Source organism: Eleginops maclovinus, chromosome 5 (assembly GCF_036324505.1).
Source record: "Eleginops maclovinus isolate JMC-PN-2008 ecotype Puerto Natales chromosome 5, JC_Emac_rtc_rv5, whole genome shotgun sequence".
Lineage (NCBI taxonomy): Eukaryota > Metazoa > Chordata > Actinopteri > Perciformes > Eleginopidae > Eleginops > Eleginops maclovinus.
Window position 1 is genome coordinate 22207553 of NC_086353.1, and position 11143 is coordinate 22218695.

At 39.7% G+C, this 11143-nt stretch overlaps 1 protein-coding gene across 1 annotated transcript; it reads left to right on the top strand.

The window, feature by feature from the left end:
* The first annotated feature begins 72 nt into the window (after window positions 1-72).
* LOC134864988 (ADP-ribosylation factor-binding protein GGA1-like) lies at window positions 73-11117 on the top strand. Its single transcript, XM_063884364.1, has 17 exons — window positions 73-151; window positions 847-931; window positions 1229-1304; window positions 1419-1517; window positions 1919-2042; window positions 2927-3027; window positions 3226-3306; window positions 4601-4738; window positions 4851-4932; window positions 5256-5366; window positions 5455-5598; window positions 5884-5927; window positions 6188-6375; window positions 6841-7079; window positions 7174-7343; window positions 7440-7550; window positions 8104-11117. Exons 1-17 carry the CDS (start codon window positions 106-108, stop codon window positions 8212-8214), a joined length of 1950 nt encoding a protein of 649 aa, XP_063740434.1. The 5' UTR covers window positions 73-105; the 3' UTR covers window positions 8215-11117.
* Window positions 11118-11143: the final 26 nt, after the last annotated feature.

Below are 11143 nucleotides of genomic sequence, written 5' to 3' on the forward strand. Positions count from 1 at the left end.
TTTTCCCGCCCAAGAGGGGGGGCTAAAGAGGTACTGACAAAGGCTAGCCTCGCGATATGTTACAAAATCACGCGAGTGTTACCACTTGTTTAGAATTCCCGAAAGATGGCGGCGGCGCCTCCGGATGGGGCTACCCTGCAGTCTCGCATCAGTAAGTCAATATACTCTACCATATCAGTTTCACTCTTGAAAGGACAGCAACAGCCGATAGCCTGTTAAGTTTCACATAAACAAAATATCAGTTTAAATGTGCCGCTGTCAGCCATAGCATTCTCCCGAGGGAAGATATAAAGCCATGAGAGCGAATGTCATTAAATCAAAAAGTGCAGTTCTCGATAAGGAACAAACTCCGCCAAATAATGAATCAACCTTTCTGTAATGTAATGACCATTTGTGCTCAGATTATGGCTGACAGCTTGAGTTTGGAAGGCTGCTCAAACGTGGCCAGTCGAATGCTAACCAACTCAACCAGCTAGGTAGCTGCCAACCAAAGATAAAACAAGCCAGTTTAACGAACCCAAACCAGGAACCATACTTATACAGTTCCCCTGCTACCCATGTTCTGCAGTCACAACATTACTGCTCCAACGAGAGAACGCATAGTTTGCACATTACCAACATCAGCTGATCGGGATCACAGGCTTCTGATATGATCAAACTTCCCTTCTTAATAATGTGAATAACCACTACCTGCGAAATGTTGGTTCCAGGTTTTCCTACATATGGAAAGTCAGGATACTCATGTTTTGTGATGTTTTTAAACAAAGAAAATGCAACCACATGCAGCCGTTCTAAAGTTTGTATACACAGCTGATGCAGAGCCTAATGTGTTTTCCTTTTACCTAGACAAGGCAACCAACCCTTTAAATAAGGACACTGACTGGGACAATATCACGGGATTTTGTGATCAGCTCAACAATGATCCAGAAGGGTGAGACGACGACGATGATGATGATGATGATGATGATGAGATGATGATGATGAGGATATCACACCAGAGTAATATGCTAAATGCAGGATCAAGCAATATCCAAGCTGTTGTTTGAAATTCTAATAACTGAGTTGTAAAGCTTTTGCAGCCCTGTAGAGAAACATCTTGTAAATCACATAATGTTTCATACATTTTGCAATATAATCTATGCATATTTTTACAGATAATGTTGTGGAACATTCCAAATGTATTGTCTTGCAGTATCTTATGTAAGGTACATTTAGTTTTTTTTATCAGTCCCCAGCTTGCAACCAGACTTCTGGCCCACAAAGTCCAGTCTCCTCAGGAGTGGGAGGCTATGCAAGCGCTTCTGGTAAGATACAACGTGTAAAGGTCTTGAACGGTTAAGCAACATTAGAAGCCAATTTTTTTTTGTCAAGGCTTGTCTGTTTAAATTTAAAACAAACACACTTTAAACCGTTCCCAGGTTCTGGAGACGTGCATGAAGAGCTGTGGGAAGCGATTTCACAGTGAAGTGGGAAAGTTTCGCTTTCTCAATGAGCTCATCAAAGTGGTGTCACCGAAGGTAATGATCCCTTTTATTTTTTACAGCAATGCTTATACAGCTCTGGAAAAAATTAGGGGGCCACTCCAAATTTTTCAAAATCTTTATCTTACATGTATCACAGCCATGCCAGTTTTTGTTGAATTCCAACACAGAGCAATGTTGTCAGTAGTTTATAGAATACATTACAAAAATCATTAATCATTTAACTCAAAGACATACCTATAAATAATAAAACCAGAAAACTGATATTGCTGAAGTGGTCTATTCATTTATTCCGGCGCTGTATGTCTACAACTGTACATCTAAGATAATTCAGTGCCTCTAGGAAGCTGTAAGGGAATTATAAAGTAAAACAGTGTGTGCGTGTATCTAGATTTAGTCTTTACTCTTACAACTGCATCATCCCCTCTTCTCTGCAGTATTTGGGTACTCGGGCTCCAGAGCCAGTGAAGAATAAAGTGATAGAAATAATGTTCAGCTGGACAGTGAAGATGCCTCAGGAGACTAAGATAGCGGACGCCTATCAGATGCTGAAAAAACAGGGTGAGTGCTTCACAACAAGACAAGCCATCAAGATAAATGACACGTTTCTTTATGTTCAGGATTGTTCTTCTCTTCACCGTACATGTAGTGTGTTTTTTAATAGGTTTGCCTCAACTCTTTATCAATGTGTCTTATAAGTTTCCGTATTTAACCGATAATATAAGTGTTATTTGGTTACCGATATTTGCCTACAAACAATAGTTTGTACAAAGAAGTATCAGTTCTCCTTTTTTGTAGCGATGACCCACATGCATGGGACTACTGCCTGAGTCATGCTAAGTTGCATTTTTTCAGCTAAAGAGTATAGTTGAATAATTATCCTAAGTTACTACAGTGTAAATAATACTTGGGTGTGAAGGCACCATATGTTTGCATTTTGACAGAAAGCTACTGACTTTCTGACCTTATGTTTACCAATAAAAATAATGATATGAATAAACTTTACTCATACAGCACCTGCAGCTCAAAATGTTTTACAAGAGAATCAAATCTTTAGCTTGGCTATTAAAAAAACAGATTTAAAAACCTAAATTGATTATGAGAAACATAAGATCATATATTATCAATGACATGACAAAAAAGTGCATTTATTGGACTGTCCTTAAACTATCACAGATTTTGGGGAGCTTCTTCTAAACATTTACTACATGAGAACAGAACAGTTTGAGAGGTATGCTCAACCATTAAGGGACTTAAAAACAAACAAAAGCAATGTGAAAACAATCGTCAACGTAATGGGTAGCCTGATCTTTAAGAAGTATGGAGAACAATGTTAAGGCATCATTAACACTTCTGTCATAAAGACAGCTCTTGAGTCCCAGGTGACGCAGACCTCGCTGAGCTGTTTACATGTGAGGTTAAGAGGGTTCTTGTTTCTCTTCCAGGCATTGTGATGGTAGATCCTGCACTTCCTGATGACAAGCCCCTCCCACCCCCTGCACCCAGAGCCAAAAACATCATCTTTGAGGATGAGGAGAAATCCAAGGTATGAGTGGTGATGGATAGCCCTTGGATAGGGTTTCAAATAAAAATGACTTTATTATATGCGTGTTAAAAAAATGCTGTACCCATTGGATCCCTTTTTATAAAATGATCACCTTGTAGAATCCTCCAGGGACAAACAGTTTACAAAGTCCTCTTCCTCTTTTCTTTCCTCTCCCTCTGTGCTATCCTGTTTTTGTAGACGCTGTCTCGCTTGTTGAACAGCACTCAACCAGAAGATCTAAGAGCAGCAAACAAGCTCATTAAGGAAATGGTCCAGGAGGTGAGTCATCGCTCATGTTGTGCTGTACGTGGTCGCACATGTATGTGCGTCTGTGTTTTTCCAACAGTTTAACAAAAGACCCACCCAATGATGTAGCTTGATCACAATAATGCACGTACATATTGGTCCTAAGGTCTTTTGAAATGTGTTGTCATAGTGCTTAATAGTTAAATGTGAGTGATGCACTCTTTTGACTGCATGCTTAATATCTAATTATGATCAAGGTTTTGATCGAGGTAGAACAGGGATGTCCAAACTTTTTTCACTAAGGGCCATATACTGAAAAAATCATGAAGGTCAGGGCCCCTCACTAGAGAAAGAAGAGCAGTCTACATCACAGCTCTCTGTAGGGTTTCATTTATTTTGATGGCAGCCTTAAAACAGAAGCCTTACTTTGCTTATAATTAGGGCAAATAGGAAGAGTATGTTTCAAGCTTGTTATGCAAGTAAGTTATTGGGCCTTTTTTTTGATCAACTAAGATTTGTTAGAACATGTTCTCAAATTTATTGGACTTAATTGTTTGGAAAAGTGGGCTTATTAACACATGAATACTTCTGTGTAATATACGGTTACATATATATTCAAGAAGTACAACATAAGAAAACCCTATTTGGGCCAATTAAAAATGGACAACGGTCCGCAGTTTGTCCCTGGGCCATAGTTTGGACATCCCTGAAGTAGAATCAACCATTAGGTTTTAGTTACTTCTACTACTTAAGCAATTGTTAAACTAATTGATCTTAAAACTCTCACCAAAATGTAATAAAACCTAGAAAAGAATAAATACAGTATTTTTTCAAGATTAAGGATTTATTATTTTTAATTCAGATCAAAATAAATATGGAATGATACTCTATATTAATAGTTTAAATATATGAACTAACGGGGCCCTATAATGCTTATTTTCAGGTTCATATTTTGTATTTTGTGCCTCTACTGTGACATGCTTTAATGTTCAAAAAGGTCTTTATTGTTCTTATACTGCCTGTGCTGCAGACGAGAAACTCCCTCTGGAAGGAACCTTGGGATTTTAGACTTTGCAGACCATTTACTTGCACACAAAACTATATAACACACTACATGCAGGGGGAAACTGCAAAAAGCATAATATGGCCCCTTTAAGTATTTCCATGTGAAATGTTTAAAAGGGCTAACCATCACATGTTCTGCTATTTGTCATGATAACGAATGGTCTTAAACTGTAGTGTAGCCTTTAATTTACTTATATTACACATTAGATTTTCTCCTTTGTCATAATCACGCCACTTTGAGATCGTATTGTTCTTTTTCCAGGACCAAAAGCGTGTGGAGAAAGTATCAAAGCGCCTGAACGCCATCCAGGAGGTGAAGGAGAGTGTGAGCCTGCTGAGCCAGATGCTGGAGGGCTACAGCAGGGAGAGCTGCTCCCATAGCAACCAGGAGCTCATTAAGGTTACCGCAGCTCAGCACGTTTTAAACTGTCTGCAGAAACGGACTCATAATCATGCCCGTTTCACCCATCGCAAACGCTGTTTCAGTGTTTTTAACACGTGTCTATTTGCAGGATCTCTACCGGCGCTGTGAAAAGATGAGGCCCACACTTTTCCGGTTAGCCAGTGATACAGAGGACAGTGATGAAGCACTAGGTACGGTTTCCGAGCTCTGTTAAGTTATTTTCTTTAACATTTTGTGAAAAGATTTTATCAATCTATACAATATTCTTTCAATATTTTGGGCAATATTGGAAAACCATATGATTTGTATGTATGCTGAACGGCACAGATCTGGCTAGTGAATAAAGTTTGATTTTGGCAACATTTCAAATAAGAAGTGTTATAAAAATAAACATTTGTGAAAGATGTAACAATATTTATGCTAATATTTTGCTATTCAAACATTTGAAAACAAGACTTTCATTGGTTTGATTTTTTTTTTTTAAAGCCACTTAACAAGTGTGTTTTGCTTTCAGCTGAAATATTACAGGCCAATGACAGCCTGACGCAGGTCATCAACCTATACAGACAGCTGGTGAAGGGAGAAGACGTGTCCAAGGATGGTCTAACCACGTCCCCACAGACGGGTAAGTACATGGGCGTGGGATTTAAAATCCTTCCTGGCATTTCTATAGACATTAAGATCATTGACGACTTCTTTCATCTCCAATTCAGGCGACAGAAGCTCAGCTCTCGTAGACCTGATGGGACTGAACGCATCTGCAAACACGGCACCATCCGACCCAGAGCCCTGCAGCCTGCAGACCCTCACTCAGAACATGGGCATCAGCCTGCTGGATGATGAGCTCATGTCACTAGGTGAGCACATAAACCTCATCTGGCTTGTGAAGGCTGAGGTAGATTACTGAGTTTTACTTTTTAACAAGCCAGAAAGGACGAGTCAGCAGTGTAAGCACATTGTGGTTCAGTCAGATGTAGCCCAACATCTGGCTGAACCACATCACACATTCACAGCCTTTTTAGATGTAGCCTTAAACATCGCAAAACCTGACATCAGCAGGGAATTTAACAGAGTTGCAATTTCAATACGTTACCATGCATTTGACTGCATTTGAAATAACCTGTGTTTCTCTGATCTTTCAGGATTGAATGTAACGGAAAACTTTGACTCTCAGATCACTTTTCAGGTAACAGTTTTTAGATAATACTGTACTGCTCAAATTGAAAGCCACTTTATGTTTAATCACAAGTTAAACCTGATTTAGGGATATTTCAAAGCAAACAGAAACGTTTGCCATGGGAATAATGAAAATATGTCTTAAGTTGCTAACAAATTCTCCACATAAAGGCTTTAACACCGATTTTAATGTCAAACCTTTTAAACATCATCTCCGTCTTCTCATATACTTTTTGACAGACACTCTGTTTGACACTGTTGTCCCCTCAGTCCTCTGATGGCCCGGAAACATCGGCTGCATTGAGCCCTGCAGTGTTAGTGCCAGCTGTGGTCCAAACAGCGCAGGCTCCACCAGCAGGGGGCCCCACTGCCCCTCCTAAACCCATAGAAGGGCTGGACCTGTTGGGGGAGACGTTGTTACAGCAGTCCCTACCTCCAGAGAGCCAGCAAGTCAAATGGTTAGTTAAACAGGATTTTGTTTCCAATATTGGGAATAAAATGAGGTTTCCGGGGTTCTGGTTGGTGTAAACTGTGTAAGAAAAATATCTAAAAATCCAGATTTTGTTTATTTAAATATCAATATTTCAAGCTTATATTTTGTTACTTTTCCAACTGAAGCATTTTTCACGTAAAATGTATTCAAGGGCTGTCAAAAATTAGAAAATTAAACTGTGATTTTCCTAGTAGAGTAGTAGTAGTTGGTTACCATTTGTATTCTGGGCATTTTCAAGTTGCAGACAAATGTGAATTTGGTTTGGAACTATCAACATTTTCACAAGCTTTCGTATCCAGCCTGCAGTTTAGTCAAAGTGTCCCTGAGTGTTGTCACATGACTGACACTTCATAGCCCTAAACTGTAATTTAATACAGAACAGTAATGAAACTGGGCATGTGTGTGTTTCAATGTTTTCTCCTATATGCAGGGATAAACACCAACCTCAATCCAGAGTCACTTTACGAGACATGCAGACCAAGTCCAACGCCAACCCTAAAGCAACCTCCAACCTTGCTCCTACTCCCGGGCCCACGTTCAGCCTGGCCGTCCAATCAGAGCCGCCGGACTCTCTCCTCGTCCCAAATCTCAGTCTGGCGCTTTCTGCTGACCCTTACGACAACATCTCTCTAGCTGACGTCACCGTGCCACTGGAAGCAATCAAGCCTAGTAAGCATCCGAGCACTAACACCCATCAGAGACACGTTTCTCTCTTTTGTTTTTCACAATCTGTTGATTTCTTTTCCCCACAATAATATTCCAGGCAGTTTCTTACCAGTGACTGTATTCGACAAACACAGTCTCCGGGTTTTGTTCACCTTCGCTCGTGACTGTCCTCCAACCCGGCCCGACGTGCTGGTGGTGATCATCTCCATGCTGTCCTCTGCCCCCATCACTGTCACCAACATCCGCTTTCAGGCAGCCGTACCAAAGGTAGGCTCTCCCTGCCCAATCTGTAGTAGACCGTGGTGTAAAAGTCAGGCGGAAAACATTTATTTTGACCTATCATTTTTGTTTTGTTGTGTCTAGGTGATGAAGGTAAAGCTGCAGCCTCCCTCTAGCACAGAGCTCCCCGCCTTCAACCCCATCCTGCCTCCAGCTGCTATCACACAGATCCTGCTGTTGGCCAACCCTCACAAGGTACTCTGCCATCCAACCGATTTCTAAATCCTTTGCATCCCTTCACTTTTACAGAATACTTCGAGAAATACCAAGATCTTATACAGACTACATAATCTAGAAGTCAAACTCAGATTTTCGACACCATATCTTTGACGACTTCCTGTTGATTTCTTGCTGACGTGGCCATTTTTGGTCCTAATGCTAACTCCCTGGCTTTGTTTTGGAAAAGATAACTGCTGCACAAGCAAACTGTAACGTCACTGAAGACAATAATAGTCTTTATATTGATACACTTTTCTTTTTGCCAGAAAACAGCTGTATATATTCACTGAAGTTTATGAACTGGCATTGATCTTAAACATTAAAGGTATCCTGTGGAGGGTTCGACCACTGGTAGCATGTACACGCTGTAGAGGGCGACAGAAACCATATCCTCCTAAATTCATCTTTCCTACTGATACAATTATTTTTGAAAACATACTTCAAGGACAATCGCAATGAGTTTGTAATTTGATTTTGTACCTTCAAGCAGTGACCGAGCTATGCAACATTTTTCTTTTCTTCTCCTCAGGAAAAAGTACGTTTGCGGTACAAGCTTACATTCAACCTGGGGGACCAATCTCACGATGAATCCGGAGATGTGGACCAGTTCCCGCCCCCACACACCTGGGGGAACTTTTAGACCGACCTCCTGTCATGATCTGCTGCTGCTTTCCTTTTTAGATTTCGGTTGAAGTTGTCCCTCATCGCTGGCTTTGAGGTGGGACGGCCTCTCCCACACTGAAACGGTTTCAAACTCTGGTTTGGTGATACAAACTGAAATGAAACCGTGGTGGGCTCCAGCTTCTACTCTGTGCCTTCCTTCGCAGCCTTCCTGTCTTTACTCCATCATCTCCACCTTCCTGTGTTTCGTACATGCTTTTTTCTTCAATCATTCCAACACAAACTGTCAGAGAAATGATTCAATGAAGTGGGGAAACAAGATGAGCCTATTTAAACATTAATGTGAGCATTTGTCCACATAACACGCACTCCTCTCAGATGTCCCATGTCATGTGAAGTCATGTAACAGCTGGTGTTTGCATTATTTCAGTTTTTTTACAAAACCAAATCAACCCTTAAGAAGCGTTCCTGCCTTTTGGCATTTTGGGCTAACATGTCCCACATTCAGAGTGTTTGAGTGTTCTGGGTCGCAATCATTATTTTCTTTCAGTTTGTCATAAACACTTTTCACTTACATGCTTAAAGTGATGTTTACAGTATAAACAAGAGCCAAAACATCCAGTGTATTCAACCTATGATCAGATATTTCATCAGAATTTCTGTTTCAGCGCTACTTCAGTGTTCAAGAAGCAGCAGCAGCAATATTGGATATAATCGTCAAATCAAGTGGCGTAGGGAAATGAAGAAACTAAATTTAAACATCACTTGGAATACATGTTGATGATTTTTTTATATATATAATGGAGAGTGTTCAGAGTAGATCTGAAAGGCAGTAATAACTGGGAAAATATCAACACAGATGAGACTCGGGAGCATAAATGATAGATTGGTACACGGCTTTTAAATGATTGCCTTTGTTATATTTGTGTCAGAGCAGGTGTTATGGAATTCAAATTTCATCGACTTCATTACTTACGTCTGTCGTTGGAAAATTAAGGGTGCTTAAATCTGACCCTGTTTGAAATGTATTTAATTTTAATTTCTGCACTTTTAAAAAAAAGATTGGGAAACTTGTTTTTGTCATTTTCACTCAGGATTTTGAAAGTTATTTTACACGAAACAATCGTTCATGCACTTGTTTTAATTTTGCACATGAAACCATTCCACATTACCATACATTATCTTTCTTATTCTTTGCTGCCATGTTACTGCGTCTCCATCCAAAGAGGGACATCATCGTTGACATCCGGTTTGATTCTACCACATGTGCCTGAGATATGATTTTCTTTTTTGCTTTGTACATATATGTAAACAAAAGTTCATGTCCTTATCAGAAAATATTTTGTGAAAAATGTTACTGAATCATCCTGATCATCCACGGTTATTGAGTTGATTGGAGCACTTTTAGGTCATACAAGGCTAAAATAAATTGGTAATGGAGGCAGACTGGGTCCAACTGAGAAGAAACGTTTCTAAAATAACATGTGAAATGTGTGTTACTACAAGAAGGATACAGTAGGAGATTCAGTTTATAAATATGTGGGATCAAGGGAAGAATTACCCATGGTGTAATATTTATTCAGTTATGAACCTGAAGGATCAACTTCCATCCTCATCACAGTGCCATCAACCTGTTTTATAGGCTGCTTCGTCATTCTATAAATGATTTCATTTCAATAGAGATTTGCCTTTTATTTATTTACAGATACCAGACAGGAAGTAAGAAAGCAATAATGAGACAGTAATGTCGCCTCAGTAAATACTTTTCAGTCCTTCATGGCTCAAGCAGATTGTAAATAATGTACATGTGCACGATGTATTGTAAACTATGCATTTAGCGGGTTTGACTCCATCGTCAGATACAAACTTATCTCTTCGACTCATTGAGCCTAAAATTCCAAAGTTCCTTCCCCCCTGCCAGAAACACCTCCTTATTTACTTCTGTAACATAATGACATCACTATGTAACACTCAAACTTCTATTGGCTAGTGTCCAACGCATTGCATTTGATAGACTAAAGGGTGGGACATCTCTAAGTGGTTGACCAATCCCAAAAGAGCCTGCCAGCTTACCAATCAGAGCTTAGACTGGGCTCTGGTTTCAGACAGAGGGTGAAAGAGGTGCTGCAGCACAGGCAGTATGAGAAAATAAAGAGCTATTTGAACATTGAAGCATGTAGAGACACAAAATACAAATATGAACCTGAAAATGAGCATAATATGGCCCCTTTAATAACTATACATTATTGCAGCCTCTATCTTATCCGTGGTACTTTTCTTTAGGATGTGCAGGGGCCTTTTCTTTCAAGAATGACAATATTTGGACTTTATTCAGTTAAATAAAGTAGTAAATCAGCACGGCATCTATGATATGTCTGCGCTGATGCAACCTCAGTTACAGAACCAACTATAGCACCAATACTTTGCCCTGGAGAAATTGGATGAACCGTGCATTTTGCAGCCATCATTTTTTCATAGAGGTGCATTCAGGGCTACGCTATAGTCGTTGTTTTTGCAGAGCCCCCTCTTTAAAGGTCCAAATAACACCCACCCTTGGTCACATCAATCTTATACTTAAATGACCTATATGCTTCAGATTGCAGTACACTGCAACAATGATTAAAGTGCATGGAAGAGCTGCCATTCTTGAATAACTCAGACTATAACTCCCACATTTACTTGAACAAGCAAAACAAAGTAATGTAGTGAACTCAAACATGTAGCTGAAGACCCAGGAAATGTAAACCGTGTATTTTTGAGGAAGGGAAATTTCCATTTGTGCTCCTGATGTAAATACAAGCTTCATGCCATGATGTACATTTATCAGTAAACGCAACAACCATGTACATATTGCTGGGTACAGACTGAGAATGTACTACAAATATGTATTAAAGGCCAATAAAATCATTTGTATGGACTTTACCTGACATGAGTGATGTGAGCAATAA

What these genes read in the sequence shown, in the direction of transcription:
- LOC134864988 (XM_063884364.1), top strand. Translation starts at nt 106, where the DNA reads ATGGCGGCGGCGCCTCCGGATGGGGCTACCCTGCAGTCTCGCATCA. An exon ending in GGACAGTGATGAAGCACTAG is followed by an intron (nt 4,933 to 5,255) that starts GTACGGTTTCCG and finishes TTTTGCTTTCAG; the next exon opens with CTGAAATATTACAGGCCAAT. An exon ending in TTCAGGCAGCCGTACCAAAG is followed by an intron (nt 7,344 to 7,439) that starts GTAGGCTCTCCC and finishes TGTTGTGTCTAG; the next exon opens with GTGATGAAGGTAAAGCTGCA.